Consider the following 21,687-nt stretch of genomic DNA (forward strand, 5'->3'; position numbering starts at 1 on the left):
GAAAAAACTTTTAACGATGTAAATGGGAGCGGGAGACGCGAGGGAGTCCAAAGAAGTCATGAAATTATGTCTGTGATAGAAGTAAGATTGTTTATTATTTGTGCATTTATATTTAAAAACTTTAATAAATATTTATATATTCTGAGGAAACTCCCAGTAGACCATGAAGTTTCTAGCTCTCTCCATCTCTTGCTTAGGCTGCAGGTTGAGTTTGGAATTCAAATGCACACATGGGAAAGACTATTACTGATAGGATAGTGCAAGCTCCTTTGCTAAGTTCTTGTACTACCCAAAAGTGATTTCTAACACTAGGCATCCTGTTTATGTGTTTGTACAGTAAATAACAGCGTGAAGGTGCCTTTACCAACCCAGTGCCCTCCAGATGTTCTGGACTCCATCTGAAGGGCATCAATTGACAGGCTGTCATGAGGTTTTTTAGGGACTTACGGCTGTAAACTTTTCCCGTTTTCTTTTAAAAAGATAAAGAATCTCTTGTTTAGTCTTGCCCATGCAAAAGACAGATTTCCCAGGCTTGAATTTGTCTGGGACACATCCTTTTCAAGCCATCTCTTTTCATTTGACTTCTGTCTCTCAATGTTTATTGGGAAACAATCTTCCATGGAGTTAATTCTTCTTCAGGTTAATTGCCTTTTATCATGGGGTGGTGGTGGTGGTTCTTTTTTTTTTTAATAATAATATTTATTAAAGTTTCAAAGCAGTTACAAAAATGAAAAGAAAAATAAAATGAAACAAAAAAAAATACAAATTATAGAAAAATAAAAACAATTAAAAACATACCAGTCTTTCCATATCTTGTCTTTCATTTGCTTGTTTCCCTGACCTCCTCACACCTCCCTTTTTTGTATTCTAATTCAATAGTTGTTTCAGCAAATCCTTACCATTTTTACTTTTATCTTGATATTTTATCTTAATATATTGTGACTTTACATTTTCACCTATTAACAATCCATTTTTACATACCCATTTATAACATTATTTACTAAAACCACATAACTTCATTCCAGCATCCTTCTAACATTCCTTAATTTTACAATGTTTCTGTAAGTAATCTTTAAATTTCTTCCAATCTTCTTCTACCAACTCTTCTCCCTGGTCTCGGATTCTGCCAGTCATTTCTGCCAGTTCCATGTAGTCCATCAACTTCATCTGCCATTCTTCCCGGGTGGGTAAATCTTGTGTCTTCCAATACTTCGCGATGAGTATTCTTGCTGCTGTTGTTGCATACATAAAGAAAGTTCTATCCTTCTTTGACACCAATTGGCCGACCATGCCCAGGAGAAAGGCCTCTGGTTTCTTCAGGAAGGTATATTTAAATACCTTTTTCATTTCATTATAGATCATCTCCCAGAAAGCCTTAATCTTTGGGCACATCCACCAAAGGTGAAAGAATGTACCTTCATTCTCTTTACATTTCCAACACTTATTATCGGGCAAATGATATATTTTTGCAAGCTTGACTGGTGTAATGTACCACCTGTATATCATTTTCATAATATTCTCCCTTAAGGCATTACATGCCGTAAATTTCATACCTGTGGTCCATAACTGTTCCCAGTCAGTCAACATAATGTTATGTCCAACATCTTGTGCCCATTTTATCATAGCAGATTTCACCGTTTCATCTTGAGTGTTCCATTTCAACAGCAAGTTGTACATTCTTGACAAAATCTTAGTTTTGGGATCTAACAGTTCTGTTTCCAGTTTTGATTTTTCTACCTGGAAGCCACTTTTCTTGTCCTGATTGTAAGCCTCCCTTATTTGATAATAATGAAGCCAATCTCGCACTTTGTCTTTTAGTTTCTCAAAGCTCTGCAATTTCAATTTATCTCCTTCTTGTTCTAAAATCTCCCAATGTTTCGGCCATTTGGCCTCCATATTGAGCTTTTTCTGAGCCTTCGCTTCCATCGGTGACAGGGGTGGTGGTGGTTCTGATCAGCATTTGCCTACTCTGATAACTTTCCTGTTTCTATTCCAGGCAGTGTTTTGGTTCCTGGTTTGTATTGTGGGGAGCAGGGAGTGTGTTGGTTCTTTCTTTAAGGATCAAAGGGCCTGGTAATGGTGTGCTTTATAAACTAGCTCTGAGTTTTGTGCTTCCCGAAAACGGCAGTTGCGCCTGTGTTTCTCTACAGGTAATAACACTGTTCTAAGGAGATCACCATTGGTTTCTCATGCGTTTCTGGGTTCAATTCAAAAACAAACAATCTTTATTACGGTCCAGAGACCCAACAAATCGTTACAAAGCAATACACAATTCATACAGCCTATCTCCAGGTTAAACAAGCATTTTGTTCAGAATATAGGGATCATTGGTTCTTGCAACCACCGATAAAAACTTCGCCACTGCTAATGTTCTAGGGTTTGTCCGGTCTTCCAATAGGAACCTGACATAGCGAGCCTCTGATTTTCCCAGGAATGGTGCCAGCAAGGGTAGTATCAGTTCAGCCCTGGCTTGCTCATATTTTGCACAGTGGTTCAATTCAAGGTACAGTGGTACCTCGGGTTAAGAACTTAATTTGTTCTGGAGGTCTGTTCTTAATCTGAAACTGCTCTTAACCTGAAGCACCCCTTTAGCTAATGGGGCCTCCCGCTGCCACCACGCCGCCGCCGCCGCACGATTTCTGTTCTCATCCTGAAGCAAAGTTCTTAACCCAAGGTAATATTTCTGGGTTAGCAGAGTCTGTAACCTGAAGCATATGTAACCCGAGGTACCACTGTACTTGTTTTAACATTTAAACATCATACAGCTCATTTGTCTACCTAGCTCAGTGCTGTCAATGCTGACTTGCAGCAGCTCTGAAGGGTTCAGGTGGAGGACATTCCCAGCCCTACTTAGAGGTTCTGCTGGGAACTGAACCTGTGGCCTTTTGCATGCAAGACAGCTGCTATGCACACAGCTAGGGACATCTCCTGAAGCAAAGGTGAGGAAGCTGTGGGGGCCCTCCATGTGTTGCTGCACTCTAAGCCAGCCCCCCCCCCCCGCATCCTTAACCATGGGCCATGCTGGCTGGGACTGATGCAAGTTAGGGTCTGAAAACATATGGAGGGCTGCAGGCTCCCTATCCAGGCTTTTTTTTTTTTTTTTGGACTTTTAACAACCTCCCATGCAAACCTGCACCAGATGCCCTTGGCTGGGGTGGGGGGTTTAGGGCAGTAGTGACTGGGGAGAGGGAGTTGAAGGAGGGCATGTCCCATTTGAGAAATGTCCTTCCCTAGTATGTAAAGAAGACAGCAGCCCATTTATCATGCAGGAGGCAAGTTGAAACCTTTCTGCTGGCTGATGCTTTTAGTGGTTTCTATCATTTTACTGCATGTTTTAATTCCTTGATTTATTACAACCTTGGGACCAGTGGCAAAATGCTGCTGCCTCAAGCCCTGCCCGTATGTGAGCAGGGCTTGGAGAGCATAAACATCAGCCAGAAAATCCTGGAAGCCACAATGCAGCTCACATGCCCTCCTCCCACAGCCCCTTCTGGGTAAGCTTCATTCCTCAGACTTGTGTGGTATTTGGATTTCAGTGACTGTTTGATGGGCTTGTGTGAGCCTTCCTCCTCCTCCTCCTCCTCCTCCTCCTCCTCCTCCTCCTCAGTGCAAAGACTCTGCATGTGTAACTTTTCCCCTCTTACCTTTTGGTCACAAATGCTGGAAGAACTTTTTTATGTGTTTATGGCAAAACCTTTATGGGAGACATTTACATAATAAATCAAACATTAAATCCAGAAAACATAGTCTGCATGTTTTACTGTTGTGCACATTATTCAGAGCCATATTTATTAAAACCTGATCTTCAGGACTGGGTACAATGATCAAAGGCAAGTGGGAAAGCACCCTCCCCCCACACTCTCAAAAAAGGGTCCCTGGGGATCAAAGGTTGAATATCACCATGATGAGATAACACATGCAAGAATATGCAAGGACAAATCTTTAGATATCTCTTCCAGCCAACCTACATTGCTGCATTTATTAGGGGAGAGCTGTTTGACAAATCCTGTGATACCATTGTTGAGTAGCAAAGCCGTCTTTGCATTTCCAGAACTTGTGATTGAATAGTGGCAAGCATGTCAGGAGCAGAGCTCACACCTTTGGTACACATTTCCTAATGTACACTCCGGACTGGGAGCAGAACGCTGGGCTAGGCGTATCATTTGTCTCGTGGAGCAGGCTCTTTTTTATTATTCATTTCATAAAATTTATGTACCGCATGGTTGTAAAAAATAAAGTTCCCAAAACTCTTCTTGACTAAACCAGCACCTCCTGTTTTATGCTGGGAACTGCCCTAAGATCTACAGAGAAAGGGCTTTATACAAATTTAATAAATAATGATAAAATCAAATAATAATTTTCTTCCTGCAGGGGAGCAAGGGGCATTATCGGTATCACTGGCAGAGCCACAATGTCAAGCACAGCGGGGTGGATGACATGGTCCTTCTCTCCAAGATCTCAGAAGATTCCATTGTGGAGAACCTCAAGAAGAGATACATGGATGATTACATATTTGTATCCTTTACTGCAGGGCCTGGGGGACATTTATCAGCTCGAAGGTGGCATTTTCTCATAGGCATAATTCTGCGGTCATTTGTGCATGCTTGGATGTGACCAGAGATGGAAGTAGAGCAATGGATGTGATTCTTACCCTTTTGTGTACAGGAGGCTATGTTCTAGCCAGGCAAAAGTTAGGTTTCTATGGGCACGACCCCTTTACCTCCACCCAGACAATTAAGAGGCCCTGTCACAGTTCAGGAACACATTCCAACCAGACAAAAACCCTCAGGGAGGATGTCCAGTGGGGTGTGTAGTCCCAAGTTCAATCCCCTTAAATTGAATCTTCTTCTCTGCAGATGGAAAGCTACCACACCTAGGGCTGATTGGTAGATACCCTACACAGCAGAATGGGGACTTCTTTTTAGCAACAGTTTTCCCCATGCCAAGTCAAGTAGAATAAAGATGTCAAATGACAAGGGCTAGTCTTTTCTCCCATCGTTGCCAGTCTGCCCAGGGAAGCTGCACCTGTTAGATTTTGTTCTGTCATGTCTTGCTGGAGTTGGGGAGAAAAACGTAGTTCTGTGCCTACTGCTGTGCCAGGTGTGGGGCACAAACTAGCCCTTGTTGGCTTGTAAATGTTAGCCGTGTGTTTGAGGATGACGGGTCTGTGGGCTCTTGAAACGAAGATGGAAGCAGCGGGGATGTTGTGGAGGAGAAAGTGAATTCTCATAAGAGCATCATCATCCCACCCCATGCCTGCTGCCAAACCTGCTTTCATGCTTGAAATATCAGGGACTTATGAAAGGATTCCATTGACGTGAGACACAATGGCTTGCTATTCTGCTCCCCGCTTTCACACTCTCAGGTACTCAGCAGAACGTAGAGTTTCGGAAGAGGAGAGACTATCCTTCTCTCTCTCTCTCTCTCTCTCTCTCTCTCTCTCTCTCTCTCCCCTTCCCCCCTCCCCAATAGTTGAGTCTTTGCATTCCCCTTGTGCGTTTGAGGGCAGAGCTATATAAGTTACACATGTGATTTGGGTTAGAGCAAAGCAGCTGGGAGGGGGCTGCTATGGAGTGGGAAAGCAGGGGGAAGTGATTAACCCTTCACAACCCTTCACCACCTAACCCTTCACCACCACTCAGGTGCGTGCTGAACCTCACAAATGTGTGAACCCCCCCCCCTTCTCACTTTGATAAAGCACTATGTTTTCATCAATTGCCATAGAATACTGGCTGGTGGGGAAAGAGTTGACATCTCAGCCCAGCCATTGCACTCCTTCCCTTGAAGATGCTATGTCTCTGTTGCTAGGCCCCTTGCAGAGGGTTACCATATTGGCCTGAATATAAGCCTCACTTTTTACCCAAATTCCAACCGTGAAAACCGTGAAGTGCGGCCTATATATGCGTCATTACGGTATGCAGCCAGGAGCACAGCAAACTGGCACCTGTCCCGTGCCTAGTCCCCTGTCCTCTCCCCTAAGGCTGGGAGGGGAGAGAGCGAGGGAGGGGAAAGCTCCAACCCCACCCCCCATACAGCCAGGAGCAGCAAGGAATGGAGCAGTTTATATTCAGGTATTTTTTTTTTTTCTTCCTCCCCAATCAATTTTAAAGGTGTGGCTTATATTCAGATGTGGCTTATATTCGGGCCAATACGGTAGTTCATATGCTGCTTTTTCATGCTGGACTGTGCTAGTAAAGCTCAGATATCAAAATAAATATCAAAATACAACACATGTGCTTTGTTACGCAGTTCTACGTTTCACTTACAGTTCTCCCTTGTGAGAAGGTGTTCTTAAGGACTGTAATCTTGTTCTGGAGTCAAACAGACTTGAGCAACCAGGCTGGAGTTTGTGTGCTGTCTCAAGCTGCTTTTCTCACAGGTGGCAAGCTTCAGTTCTGAGGAGAGATCCTTCAGTCTCTTAGTCTGAGTGGGTTCTGCCACCATGACTGTCCTGTCAGTGCAGATTGTTGCAGAATTCCAGCAGCAGTCTGGCCTCCCCTCGTAAGCTTATTGGGCTTCTAACTTTTTCTGCTGCTCTCCTAGTCTGTAACAGGCATCCCACAATCTCACTCAGGCCTAAAAAGCTTTGCAAGATCTGGTGCTATTCTCCTGATAGCTAAGAGCAACCCTCACTGCTTTCTTTTTTCCACTTCCCAAATTCTGAAAAGGGAGGCCTTTTAGTTTTCATCTGGGCATTGGCTCCTGAATGGCTCAGCTGTCACCGCCATCAATCATAGGGAATTTTTTTTTTTACAGTGTTCCTCATATTGGAGAAGCTTATTGAATCATTCCATAAATTATTAACACTGAATCAACAAGTTGCTTTAATATATTTTATGTTCACACAAACACTTCTGGATTTGCCATAGAGATGCCCTGAGTGGTGCCACGGTTCCATGAATATCCTCCAAATGTAGCAATTTCGCACAATATGGAAGTTATGCTTGTTTGCCTTAGTTGCTTTTTTATTATTTGCAGCATGACATCATCTTGCCGTTATTATCCCAAGACAATGGGCTGCTGTGTGCAACACTGAGTGCTGATTGTGCCTGTGTTGGGTGTGTGTCTGTGTGTTGAATAGCAAAGCGTTAAACGTTGCTATCACTCATGCAGCACCAGTCATCCAAACACAATATGCATATCCTGATACTAATGTATAGGGCTGCAATGCTGAATTGCTTATATGCGTCAGTAGAAAAGCATATTGATCAACTAAGGAAGTCGACTTTGAGAGTTGGAGAAACTGCAGATGGCAAGTGTCATCCCAAAAGAGACACTTCATCTTCTGGCTTGCACAGGAGGAGATGCCTCTTCCAAAATGGCAGCTGTTGTGACATATCACATGGGCATCATCTTAAAAACAAAGGAAGTGTGTGTTTTGTGCCTGAACTGTTCTGCTCCTATGCAAATTCGTGCATATTTTATTATTTCACTAATTGACTATAATTTCATTTAAAAGAACTGGAGGAAGGGGAAGCATTGTACACAGAAGGCCCCAGGATGAAACCCAAATAGCATCACCAACTGAAAGGGTTGGGAAGCAGCAGGCGATGGAACAGAATCTCCACAGCCCTGAGACCCCCCTCCCCCCAGAGAGATGCAGCTGGTCAGGGCAGAGGGTGGTGGGGACTGGATGGATAAAGGGTTTGATCTGGTTTAGGGCAGCTTCCACATGTACTTCTCTAATGTTCCTGTATAATTAAACAACTAAGATTTATTTTGCTCGGTAACCACTCTACTGTACTATCAATGTTTTGAGCCTGCAAGCTGAAATGTGCGCACATTCACACATGGGCTGCAATATAGAAAAGCAGAGGGTGGACTAATTGGGTGGAGAGGGAGTTTGCATCATAAATTGATTTTTTTTTTAAGCATTGTGAACCTTGACTGTTCCAAACACAGACATATATTGGATCAGTGCTGATCTCTGTGAACCCGTTCAAGCAGATGCCATATTTTGGAGAGAAAGAAATTGAAATGTATCAAGGAGCTGTAAGTGATGATTTCTCTCTTAGCTTATTTCATTCTCAAAAAATGTTTGAAGGTTTGCTGATGCCAGTTGTCTCTTCTCTTTTTTCTTTTTAATTTGTTTTTCTAAACAACAAAAACAGACAATTCACATGAAAAGAAAATGGATGTTAACAAAATAATATGAATACAAAAAAGGAGCTTTTGAGGATAAAGTCCCAAAGAAAGATTTAAAAAACAGGAGTAAATGAACAGGGTACAAGTGTGAAATTATTATTGGCTTCTGTGCACATCCGGGGGTGAAGCCAGACCGCTGCATTAGCAACACTGAAGTGACCTCCTGGGGCACAAGCCTGGGCTGACCAGATGACAAGACCTCCCTCTTGGCCTCACTGAAGTAGTCCAAAGGAAAGCAGAGCAATATGTTTGGCTGCAGGAGTTGCCAGAAGGAGACATACAAGACACCATCCAACGTCTTAGGGCTCTGTTCTAGATTTGTGTAGGGTTTAATCCTTAGCCTTTCTTCTCCTGAAGATATCCCACAAGGCGGCAGAGGTTTTGGATCAGAGTTTTCCTTCTCTTAGATGGACTACCTTCCATCGAGCCCCATCTGCCCCTCACTCCCCCCTCTACAGCATGTGCAGAAGCCACCTTCTTGACCACTGGACCCACTATTGGTCTTGTCCGCTCAATCCACCTCAGTATCTCATTGCACCAAATTATCTGTTTCTAGAAGTTGGAAGCTGTCTGTCAGTTTCTGGATGCCCTTGGGGGCGGGGAGGTTAATGCTGTCCTGTTTGAATGACTGAGAAGTTATCTTTTTGTTGTTGATATGACCTTTCTTAGTAACAGTTTCATTTATTGCCTGGTGCTTCACATGTATTTCCCTCCCCGTAGGCTCAGTATGAAAATCCACCACATATCTATGCTCTAGCGGACAATATGTACCGAAACATGATAATTGACAGAGAGAACCAATGTGTCATCATCAGGTAAGGACTTGCTCTTTAACCTCATGATTTGCATTTATGCCTTGGTTTGGATAAGGGGCACTGGACACAGTCTAGAAGCCCATCTTGCTTCTATTGCAAATAACTGTTAATGCCATGCTTGAGCAGACTTGCTTCAAAGTATTGTATCTGACTCAGTGTAGGCCCACTGAATTAAATGGTTATAAGGCAGTCACAGTTAACTTAGTCATGTGTGAGAGGGCGAGTGTGAGTCGCTTTGTGTGTGACAGTGAGTGAGCACTGTGGCTGATGAATAAAGAACATGAGTTTACCACCCAGAAAGCATCTGGCTTTTTGTGTCCCAAGCCTCCAGGTCTGTTCCACAGTCCAGGGCCCACCTCTCCCTTCCCTTGAGCCTCCCTGGTTGTTGTGTCCATCCTGTTAAATGCGTCTTGCTCAAGTGTCCACCATTCATTCTCATGTGGCCTTTCCACATACCCAGTTCCTTTACATCCAGCCTCAATTCTGGGTGACAGTGCTAATCTACAAATCTTTGTCAGGGCCCCTTTTCTATTAGCTGGCTGATCTCTGTCAAAGACTCCTTGGATTATTGGGAACAAGTCGTTTTCATTTGTTTTTTGGAAGGCTAATGTGATGCAAGAAGTACTGGCTGATATGTCATAAACTCCCAAGTACCTTCATGCCCTTGAGCCACTAGTGGCCGACTCTGCATTTCAGAAATCTTTTTGTGCTGATCTCTGTATCGGGTGGATATATTGCTGTGGCAATAAATGAAATGCGGTCATCTTCAGGGTCCTTTTCCCTGCCATGCTCGTTTATGCCCCACACATCCTTGGCCTGGGAGCAACCAGCCGTCTTTTATTTCCCAACGTATCATCATTGTGGCTTTTTGAGTCTATTTCTGGAATCTGAAGCTTAAAAATAAATGTACTCTTTACTGCTTACAGGAATTCTCCTTGAGTGTGGCTAGGGATAAAGAAAAGAAACAGTGACGTGGTTAGAAATGCAGCTTCTTGTTTTGTGCTGTGCAACACACACGCGGCAGCGCTGTGGCCAAAGTGTTCTCCTCCATATCAACTTTATGACAGTCACCACTTGGGTCCAAGAATGACCGTGCTTGAAATAAAATTTTACCTTGAGCCATGGGATTGGTGGTTAGAAACATGGTCCCTACAGCAGATGATATTACATTGCATACTAATTTGATAATATCTAAATTTATTATTATTAATAATACCAGTCCCTTCATCATAACGTCCCAGGGTAGACGGCAACAATTAAAAGGCAAGCAGCTCATCCACAGGGGTTGAAGGGGGCAACTGCAGCTATTTATAAGATGCTACTGGGCACTCAGGACCCGGATGGAGGAGGACTGTGAACCATTTGGGAAGCAGATCCCATTGTCTGATTTATTGGTTCAGAATGGGTCTGTGGACTAAACCTCATTTAAAGTCCACTTCTGCAAAGATGAGAAAGGCAGGCTTAAAACTAATACACAAGTGGCACTGAAACCCTGTTAGGCACACTTACACAAATCTAGACCTCTCTCCGCTTTGCTGGAGGGGCTGTCCAGTCAAAGTCTTGGGGTGGCCATGTGGAAAAGTACAGAACTTGTGGGGCACCAACAGCAGGTGCCCAGTGCAGCATTAGGAACACAGAAAGCTGCCTTATATCTAGATCAGTATTGTCTATGATGATGATTAGCAGCAGCTCTCCAGTGTTTCAGGTAGGGACATTCTCTCAGCCCCACCTGGAGATGTCAAGGACTGAAACTGGGACGTTCTAGCTTTTCTAGGAAGTAGCAGGCACGAGGCCCTTTGCCTTCTCAGCATTGTCTTTGGGGGGCTGTTTTGCAAATCAAGAGCTCAAAGGTCTTCCTAGATCCAAAGGTCAGTTCATGTGATAACTGGCTCTACCTTTGTGGATAATGGAGGAGTTCTGAGCCTGGGGAACACGGGTAGTGAACCTGTGCCCCCCCCCCAGATGTTGTTTCTCCACCTCCCGTCAGATCCAGCCAGTGTGGCCAATGGCCAGGGATGATGGCAGGTATAGTCCAGAAAAATCTGGAGTGCCATAGTTCTCCAGCTCTGTTGTAGAGAATAACAGAGGCCCAGACAATCAGGTGTGCTTGCCCTGTTGACCCCTGGAGCTGTGTTACAACAAAGAGGGTGTTGCACTTCATTGAATAACCCTTTAAAAATTAAACATCCAGTTGCTCAGATTTCATTATGGAAACAATTTTACCTAGAAATCAGGGTGCTTGATACTGCATGATTCCTTGGGTTCAGTTTTCCGCTTTTATATTTCAGCATTTAAATGCATCCTCCTCCTTTGGGAATTTTGTAATCCATCTCTTTGTGTGTTTGTAGTTTATTTGTCATGGCATTATTTTTTCTAACTTATTCCGCTTTCGCTCTTCCAGTGAATATGGTGTTGCATCTTCTAGAACTTATGCATGGTTTGCGTGAATGTAAACAGCAGACTCAATACAATGGGTTGGGGTTTTTTTTGCAGACCTCTCCACCCTATACAGTGGTACCTCGGGTTAAGAACTTAATTCGTTCCGGAGGTCCGTTCTTAACCTGAAACTGTTCTTAACCTGAAGCACCACTTTATCTAATAGGGCCTCCTGCTGCCGCCGCGCCGCCGGAGCACGATTTCTGTTCTCATCCTGAAGCAAAGTTCTTAACTTGAAGCACTATTTCTGGGTTAGCGGAGTCTGTAACCTGAAGTGTATGTAACTTGAAGAGTATGTAACCTGAGATACCACTGTACGTGTATCTGATGGTGACATTGGAACAGGGCACAGTGGACTGAGCCTGTTCAATGCAACCTCCACCAGCTAAACTCCTACTTTGTTCTGGCACCAAATCCTGCTTTGATTTTTCATTTAATTGTAATAGTACTAATGCATGGACTTCATAATTTATTTAAGCATATAGTTGAGTCTGACTTCTCAGAGGCTGCTGAGCTGCCTGTGGCTGTTTCTCTTCTCCCTGCAAACCTCTCCAAATGGAATGCAGACTAATAATCATAGAATTGCAGAGTTGGAAGGGACCCCAAGGATCACCTAGTCCAACCCCCTGCAATGCAGGAATCTCAACTAGGTCATAAATAGACAAGTGAGTCCAATTCAGCTCAATGGGACCTGTGTCTGAGTAAACATGACTACTGCCAGCCAGCTTTTGTTTTAACTATTTCACACAAGAATTGTTGCCGTCCTCAGTGGCCACCTTTCCCCCCTCCATACCACAGACTCTTTGAATTTGGCACTACATGTAGGCATTATGCCACCTTTGATAGCTCAAATATCCCCTCCCCCTACTCTCTTGGGATAGAGTTGTTTCTGTTAGAAGGCAGGTTTTAAATCTAATTTGTTGAGAATATGGCCGTGTGTTTTTTGAGTCCCCAAATCCTTAATTCTGTAATCGGACTATTTATGCACTTCCTAACAAAAGCCATGTTTTTAAACATCTTGGAACTTCCTGTCAGCTGGTTGGTTGTTAAGTAACATGTGTGAGCAGCTGTACTGGTCTCCCCAGAATGATAAAAGCAAGCCAAATGAGTATTTAGAAACAGGATTTACAGAATGCTTTTTGAATTTTCAAAATGGCTTCACAGACACTGGGAAGGCTCAGATGTAGCATTGAAGTTTAATCCTAAGGAAGCCTGCTTTGCAGCTTCTATAACTTGCTGGGGTTTCAGTGCTGTATTTTTAGCTGTTCCTATTGTTCACATTGATTTATAGTTTCAATTGCTTTCAGTTGATTTTATGTGAGCTGTGCATTGTAATTTATGCATTATACTCCACCCTGGGATCTATTATGATGAAGGGCAGGCTTCAAATAATTGGCTTGTGGGCTCTCGCCTGCTCAGGAACAGCCACAAACAGAGGTTTAGAAGCATTACTTTCTGTTTTCAACTAACTGTGGCTTCAATACCTCAAGAGCACCTGTTCTGCATGCAGAAGGACCCCCGGATTCAATGACTGACCTCTCCAGTGAAAAGGGCCAGGCAAGAGAAGGACCATTTCCCACCAATAATCTTTCTCACCACTGATGGGCCCCTTTCAGGCATAGTACATGCCTGATTATCGTCTTCCAGAGCAACTACTCTATTCCCAATTTAAGAATGGAAGGCATAATGTCAGTGGACAGCAAAAGAGGTTTAAGGCAAATCTTAAGGCAAATATTAAAAAAAGTAATACAATCATACCTCATGTTACATCCGCTTCATGTTATGTTCTTTCAGGTTACGTCCCGCGGCGGCCCGGAAGTACCGGAAAGGGTTACTTCCGGGTTTCGCCTCTCACGCATGTGCAGAAGCGCAAAATGACATCACATGCATGCACAGAAGCGGCGAATCGCAACCCGTGTGTGCGCAGACGCGTCACTGCGGGTTGCGCTCTTTTCATGTTGCAAATGGGCCTCCGGAACGGATCCCGTTTGTAACCAGAGGTGCCACTGTATAAACACTGACAACTGGGAAACACTGGCCTGCAAGCACTATGGTTGGAGAACAAGCCTTCACTAAGTCATGGACTTTGAAGAAGCACAAACTCAGGACGAAAGGGAGAAATGAGCTAAGAGGAAGGCACATTTGGCAAATCCTCACCAAGATCAACTCCTGCCCATAAACCTTTGTCCCCATTATGGAAGGATGTGCGGATCCAGAATTGCCCTCCATAGTCACATATGGACACACTGTTAAGATCATATTCATAGAAGACAATCTTAACTCGGCTACGAGTGACCACCACAGAAGAAGGGGTGGCCTGGCTCATAGCTCCTGTTCTGATCCACCTCAGCCCACCATCTCTTAAAAATAATGATTTTTACTTAGGCCAACCAGTTTTTAAGAGTGCTAGAGAAAGCTTTTGTATTGTATTGTTTGGGTACCAACCAGGTACTCTCCAGATGTTTCACATTACAACTTCCATCTACCCCAGTATCGTACAGCCATGCTGGCTGGGACTGATGGGAACTGTAGTCTGAAACATATGGAGGGCACCAGACTGGGCAAAGATGTATGATATCATGTCTGGTAGTAATCCAACTGGGACACAGGTGGCACTGTAGTCTAAACCACTGAGCCTCTTGGGCTTGCCAATCGGAAGGTCGGCAGTTTGAATCTGCATGACGGGGTGACCTCCTTTGCTCTGTCCCAGCTTCTGCCAACCTAGCAGTTCAAAAGCATACCAGTGCAAGTAGATAAATAGGTACCACTACTCTAAAACCAGCATCAAACTATGGTTTAACTGTAGCTGTTTTCCACAAGATTTGTTGGAGGCCACCAACCTGGGCATCAGTAGCTTCTAGGCATGATGACTATATATGCTCCCTTCCTGGATCAGAGGCAGTATGCAGTTGAATACCAGTTCCACAGGATCATGAGCAGGGAGAGAGATGTTGTGCCTGTGCCCTGCTTGGGGGCTTCCCTTAATGGACATGGGCATCCTATGAGGACGAAGTAAGCCTTTGATCTGATCCAACAGCCAGGCTCTTCTTCTGTGAATCAAAATGTATATTATTAACCTATATATTATTTGTTTCTCCGTTATAATTTTTTGAAAATGTCCACTGAAATGAGGTAGTGCAGAAAACAAAGGCTCTCTGTAAAACTTAGTCATTACTCTTGAGTGCTATACAGGATGCTTTTATTGCCCAAGTTTTTCTCTTTATGTTTTTTTTTTTTAATGTTCAACACACATTGCAGTTTTTGGTAACTGTACATGGGAACACTTAATAGAGGCATCAAAATTCCCTGAAATGGATATGGGATGCATTATGTTTCTCTCTCTCTCTCTCTCTCTCTCTCTCTCTCTCTCTCTTGTGTTCTTTTACCCCCAACCTTTAGTGGCTTTGAGTCACTTATAACTGCTTTGTTTTTTAAATTTAAGATACATGTTTTTGCAGAATGCTTCTGGTGAGCAATCCCTAAAGGGGGATGGAATTAGAAAGGAGAGTGCACATTTTTATATGCTTATTGGAAAAGCAATAGAAGAGAGAGGAACTGGTGCACAACCACTCTAGAAAAATCCTTTTGCTGGAATGACCACAGTTCCCTGGAGGGATTTCACTGATATTTAAGAAGGGCTCAGAAAGAGTCAGGCCAGCAGGAATAGGACTCGCTTCTGGTTATTGCAGTTCATAAATATTGTACTGTTGTCTTGCTTAGTTTTACAGTTTTTATATTGAACAAATTTATCAGGTTCCTGATCAATAAAACTAGAATAAAAACATTGTGTGCAGATGTAAAGGAGATCAGATATAATGTGGGCTTTCATGCTTCCTTGTTCCATCACATTTAGAGATTAGAAGCCTCATTTTCTGGTTTCGTGCAAACTGTTGTTGTCTTTGCATCCCAAACTTGAAACTATGGGTTGCCTGCAAAGCAGGATTATACATTCACTTTGAACTGTAGTTTTCAATCCAAGAAGGTGGGCATACAATGCACAGGTAATAGTTCACCGGATGTGAATGAAATGACAAGTCAGAAGGGCTGCTGCAAAGCAAGAATGGAAGGGAAGAACGCATGAGGTTGAGGCTCGAGTCTGCTTGAACTTGTAATGCTGAAACCATGTATTTGGGGACTCTGCCTTTGGATGGCTTCAAATATATCCTACTTCTATTCCCCCCCCCAGTGGTGAAAGTGGTGCTGGGAAGACTGTGGCAGCTAAGTACATCATGAGTTACATCTCCAAAATATCAGGAGGAGGTCCAAAAGTGCAGGTAAGTGGATACTGCTGGGAGAAGTATTTGTACCATTGATTGTCATCAGATGACATTCCCTTTGGACTCCTGTGTAGCTTGTTCATAGGCTCAGTGGGTTAATCTGAGGCTGAAACAAGTTGAAACTTGTTGAAAGGAGCCTTGGGTTAGTTAGGGGCATCTATTCTTGCTTATGGGACGCTGGTGGCACTATGGGTTATACCACAGAGCCTAGGACTTGCCAATCAGAAGGTTGGCGGTTCGAATCCCCGCGACGGGGTGAGCTCCCGTTGCTCAGTCCCAGCTCCTGGCAACCTAGCAGTTTGAAAGCATGTCAAAGTGCAAGTAGATAAATAGGTACCGCTCCGGCGGGAAGGTAAATGGCGTTTCCGTGCTACTCTGGTTCACCAGAAGCGGCTTAGTCATGCTAGCCACATGACCCGGAAGCTGTCTGCGGACAAACGCTGGCTCCCTCAGCCCATAGAGCAAGTTGAGCGCCACAACCCCAGAGTAGGTCACGACTGGACCTAATGGTCAGGGGTACCTTTACCTTTACCTGTTCTTGCTTGTTCATCTAATGGTATCATTAATCCTGTCAATATCTTAGTTCTACAGGGACTGGTAGGGGCTAATTCCTTCAGTGCTTCCTGATGTTCTTTTGACATAGACCTGTTCAGCTGTGTCACTGTTGCCTCCCAGTCCTCACCCTCCACTCTGTAACGGATGAAGGCCCCTTCTCCATTGCTAACTTACTCCCACTTGCCCTCCCTTGGCTCCACCCATTCAAAGCTGCTGTTTCCTGCTTAACTTGTGGAAGCCCCATCCCGCCAGTATGGTTGGCTCAATGGAGCCTCCATGTTTGGGGGCAGTATAGCTCTGTGTTGCAGTGCTGAGAACAAGCAATGGATTTCGAGGATGAGGTTTTTTTAAAAAAATTATGTGTCCTTTTCAGTAGAGGGCTGTGCTGGAACAGCACCAGTGGACCGCTTCCCCTGCCAATCAGTTTGACTTTACCTAAAACATTCAAATGCATTCATGTTTGCTCTTCAAAAAATTATTTGTTCTCATTTCTGCCTCTGTTCCCCCACGCTCCCACTAAAATAAAGGAAATCCCAGTTTCCACCACTTCTCTTCGATCACAACCAGGCCCCCCAGCATAGCGGGATGCGGCAGTCAATGGCAACTAGTCATGATGGCTATATCACCTCCAGCATCAATGGCAGTATGCTTGAGAGGGAGAGTGCTATTGCTGGTGGGCTTCTTAGGGGCATTGCATTGGGGACTGTAGGAAAAGAATGTTGGGGTTGGTCAGATCCAGCAGGGCTCTTCTTACTTATGACAGCTCTCCCATCCCCTCCCTAATTCTTTCTACTTACTGTGTCTTGCTCTCTGCTTCCAATGTAAAGAGGCAATGGGAGTGTATGCGACATTTCTAGAACACTGAAATCTGGTGGCCAGCTGCCCGCCCTTTAGCCCTCCCATTCTCTATAATCCACACAGGCTCTCCTCTGTAGGAGGAATTGGACAGGGAGTCTCCTGAAATCCTGTTGTACCTGTACAGGTACAGCAGTGCCAGTTCTGGAGGCTCAGAGCCTTCTCCGTCCTGAATGCCATCTTAAGTCAGAAAAAGTAACAGCCTGAAAATCAACCACTTTGAACCCTTGCTGCGTGTGCACTTCCTTTTCAGCCAGAGGTGTAGAGGAGTTGCAGCAGCTGAAGGGTAAGGCAGGGAGCTAGCTGTGGCATCTGACTGACAGGTGTCCATGAGATCACCAGCGGATGGGTAGATGGGCTATTTTAAGAGAACTAGTAGCTGTTTCCTCCTACCAAGCGGCTGCTGTCATTGCTCCTCAACTCCCTGCTGTTTATTTGCTTTACTGTACTCACGTTGATTATGCCCTTCCTGTTTTCTTTCCATGGGAAACAATGATAACTGTCTGCATGGTTTGGTCTCTCTTAGTAGTCAAAGAAACAGTGACTGGACGGAAATATGCACTGTGTTGTTTCTGGAATTGGTTTAATTGCACACTATAAATAGCCTTTTCCGTTATTTTGGGGGAAATTCTACCATTTTCTGCAAAAGCCAAAATGAAAACTGCACTCTTGCCAGAAAACAGGTGATGAAATGGGTACAGTTGTCTTTTGATTACTGGATTGGGTGCATGTATCTGTCTGTCTGTGAATATTAAAAGTCCACCTGCAGCCTCGTTGGAGGCCCTGTGCACCCATTTGAGGCTGGTGTCTGGAGGTGGATTTAATACATGAATAAGGTGCCTGAGACGGTCAAGTCACTTGTCCCTCTGCCTCATAACTTTCTCCTCTAAGAATGATCTCTGGTCCAGGCAGAGGCTTCATTCCATCTCTATTCCACAAGATCCTTCTAATGTTCAGGTGCCTGGGAGCAAACCAGGGGCTTATGCCCTCTATCAGTTTTTCTTATCTTCAAACCTCCTTTTGACCAAGGGAGCAGGATTCGAACCTACAAGCACACCAGAGCTAAAACGACTGGGAGTTCCAGATCTAGACCATAGCTTTTGTTTACGCTGGATCCCCTCTGCCCAGAGTACGAGTCTAAAGAGCCCACTTGGATCTTGACTGTAGGTAGAGGCAAAGGAAAGGAAGGTGAAAGGCCATTAAATACCGTATTTTTCGCACCATAGGACGCACCGGACAATAGGACACACCTTGTTTTAGAGGGGGGAGAACAAGGGGAAAAAATTCTTCTGCTCTCTGCCCAGCGCCCCTTCAGCGAAGCGGCAGGAAGCGCTGCGCAGAGAGTGGGAGAATTTTCCCCCTTTTGTTTTCCCGCTCTAAAACAAGGTGCCGTTTAAGTTGCGTTCAGGCGGCTACCTTGGAAGCCTGGAGAGCGAGAGGGGTCGGTGCGCACTGACCCCTCTCGCTCTCCAGGCTTCAGGTTCCTTTCGACCTGCTCTTTGGGGCTGGCGGGGGAAGCCCACCACCAGCCCCAAAGAGCAGGTCAGGGAGCAGCGGCCATAGGCGCGCGTCACCTCTCCAGCCGGGAGAGGGTCGCGGGGGGCTGCTTTAGCCCCTGCGTGCTCTCCCGGCTGGAGAGGTGACGCGCGCCTATGGACGGTCCTGCCATATGCGCACGTCACCTCTCCAGCCGGGAGAGGGTCGCGGGGGGGCTGCTTTAGCCCCGTGCGTGCTCTCCCGGCTGGAGAGGTGATGCGCGCCTATGGATGCTCCTGCCATAAGCGCGCGTCACCTCTCCAGCTGGGAGAGGGTCGCGGGGGGCTGCTTTAGCCCCGTGTGTGCTTTCCCGGTGACGCACGCCTATGGAGACTCCTGCCATAGGCGCGCGTCACCTCTCCAGCCGGGAGAGTGCGCGCGGGACTAAAGCAGCCCCCCGCGACCGTCTCCCGGCTGGAGATGCGGGGTTGGGGCGGGGGAAGCCCGAGCTTCCCCCTCCCCCAGAAGGCATCGCTCTGGGAGCTTGCGGGGCTGGGGGAGGAGGAAGCCCTCCGCCAGCCTCCAAACTGCGCCTCTCCCGCTGTCTCCCGAGTTTGCGGGGCTGGCGACGGGGAGGAGCAGGCTTCTCCCCCCCCCCCCCCGCCAGCCTTCTAGCCAAGTCGGGGGACAGCGGGAAGGGCGCACTACGCCTCTCCCGCTGTCTCCCGAGTTTGCGGGGCTGGCGACGGGGAGGAGCAGGCTTCTCCCCCCGCCAGCCTTCTAACCAAGTCGGGGGACAGCGGGATGGCGGCGTTCCGCCTCCCCGCTGTCCCCCGAGCTTGTGGGCCTGGCGGTGGGGCTCTCCTGAAGCCTGGAGAAGCCCCTGGAGAAGCTCTCCTGAAGCCTGGAGAAAGCCTGCATTCGCACCATAGGACGCACACACATTTCCCCTTCATTTTTGGAGGGGAAAAAGTGCGTCCTATGGTGCGAAAAATACGGTACTTAGCAAGATTTCCCTGGAAGTCATCTCCTGAGACTGCATTGTTTTCCCAGCTCCTGGTGAAATCAGGTCACTCCTTCACAGAATTGAGAGTAATTTGGGGGGCACTGTAGCGTCCTGTCCTCTTTCTCCCTGCACACCACAAATACAACAGGATTCTGTAATTATTGGCGCAGGTGAGTATCCATGATTCTTTTGCCAAAAGAATCCAGAAGAAGACTCTGCAGCTCCCTGTGGGAACCTGGTCCTTGAAGATCAGAAGGATTGCCTTGCTGGGACACATGTAAAGGCCCAACTAGCCCAGCACTGTTTAACAAAAACTTTTGGAAGGTTGTTTTTTTAACTAAGGTATTTTTTCTTATATGCAATTAACCCCATTTATTCTTTTGACTCTAGCATGTGAAGGACATAATTCTGCAGTCTAATCCCCTTTTGGAAGCCTTTGGGAATGCCAAAACAGTTCGGAACAACAACTCCAGTAGATTTGTAAGTCCTCCATGGAAACTTGCAAAAGGGGCACCACACTGAGAAAGAGGACACATTGCTTTGGGGGTGGAAAAGGGGCATTCTCTTTCTCTCAGTACTTGGAATGAACTAATTTGGTTTAACTAGTTCAAAGAATTAATTAGAAAATCTCTTAATTGCATCTGAAAGCAGTTCCTATAATTTCCAGGCAAACTGAACATAAGTTCCTTTTGTGCTGGGACTTTGGGATATTTTTAATTCAATTCCATTTTAATTTAAATACCATTGTTTATCTTCCTATATACATAAGAACGTAAAATGTTGCCATGCTCTGCAGCTGGTGTGAAAGCCTGATAGGAATGCCAGCCCAGTGAGAAACGCCAGCCCAGGCAAGCTGTTTGGAGAAGCACCTGCCCTCCCTCTGTTAAACTCATCGGCAGTAGGGTTTAACAGAAGGGTGGGGATATGCTTCACACAGCCTGCAGGAGGGAGAAGGGGAAAGTGCTTCTTGACCCCACTCCATTAAGCCTTGCTTCAGACAGTGCTGGCTAGCTGATGGAAGGATGGGAGCTCGCATCCACCGCATGACATGAGTGTGTGTGTCTGTGTGTGGTTGGCAAGTGGAGCGAGCAGAGGCAGAGTCCCTAGGGCAGGTGTTGCATTACGCTCTGTGTGCGCACATTTTGATGTTTTCTTAGTCTTCAATATATATTTTACTTTAGCAGAGCAGCCTGTGCAATTCTCTAGGCTTAAAAAAATGCCCAGGGTCACATGAATGAATTGTGAATTGAACTGCAAATTAATCTTTCATAATCCAAATTCATTTTTGGAGTGGGTGAACTGGAACTGGAGCAAATTCATTTGCAAAATGAACTTCCCAAGCACTGCTTCCTCCTTGTGTGAGTGGGAGGGATATTCAAAGAGAAGAAGGCCTGGAGATTCTGTGCAACCTTTTTTTGGAGGGGATTCCCTTCACTCTCTGTGATTCAGATCAGCTTGCTTTTCTAAACTACTGACTCAGGACTGCTTTCTCTGTGCTTCACATCAACCAAGAAATGGAGTAACAGAATCCCCCCCCGCCCAATGTGTTGAGGATATTGATAGAACAGTGTGCAAAGAACAAATTTGTGCTTCCTTTCCTTCACTCCTACCAAGGGGAGAGAGAGAGAGAGAGAGAGAGAGAGAGAGAGAGAGAGAGAGAGAGAGATTGAAGGGGGAAGAGGTGCAAATGTTTGTGCCTTCTTTGTTCTGGAAGTATGAAGGAATATTTCTTCTTTGGGTTAGGACAGACAGAGTAGGGTTTCCCACCCTCTGCAATGTTGAAGGTGATATGATAAGTGTCATTGTACATGGTATGTACACTCATTTTACCCCCACCCCACCTCATTCTTGTCTCTGGTCTAATAAGTTTTATTTGTTTTGTCAAGGAAGTTGCAGAAATAAAACAATGACATACTCAATAACATAACACAATAAAATCATGCAGTACAGTTAACTAAAAAGTTGCCCAGACAAAAGGGCTTCTTTGTAGTGGCACCCGCCCAGTAGACTGCCCTCCCATCAGATGTCAAGGAGATATAACTCTGAGGTCTTCTAAATCTGAAGGCAGCCCTATACAGTGGTGCCTCGCAAGACGAAATTAATCCGTTCCGTGAGGCTCTTC

The 21,687-nt window shown here is 45.3% G+C and overlaps 1 protein-coding gene and 1 long non-coding RNA gene across 3 annotated transcripts in view; one reads left to right on the plus strand and one right to left on the minus strand.

Moving 5' to 3' along the window:
- LOC309328956 overlaps positions 1-21,687 on the minus strand; it is a 132,289-nt gene that overhangs the window by 46,792 nt on the left and 63,810 nt on the right. The window lies entirely within an intron of this gene.
- The window catches only part of MYO1E (myosin IE), a 117,367-nt gene that overhangs the window by 43,065 nt on the left and 52,615 nt on the right, over positions 1-21,687 (plus strand). For both annotated transcript variants that reach the window (XM_081838799.1, XM_081838798.1), the window contains exons 2-6: positions 4,372-4,515; positions 7,903-7,992; positions 8,866-8,960; positions 15,583-15,670; positions 19,956-20,045. In XM_081838799.1, coding sequence (XP_081694925.1) covers positions 4,438-4,515; positions 7,903-7,992; positions 8,866-8,960; positions 15,583-15,670; positions 19,956-20,045 — 441 coding nt within the window. In that variant the 5' untranslated portion in view covers positions 4,372-4,437. The remainder of the gene's footprint in view (positions 1-4,371; positions 4,516-7,902; positions 7,993-8,865; positions 8,961-15,582; positions 15,671-19,955; positions 20,046-21,687) is intronic.

This window comes from Podarcis erhardii, assembly GCF_964252035.2.
Source record: "Podarcis erhardii genome assembly, chromosome: 14".
Classification (NCBI taxonomy): Eukaryota; Metazoa; Chordata; class Lepidosauria; order Squamata; family Lacertidae; genus Podarcis; species Podarcis erhardii.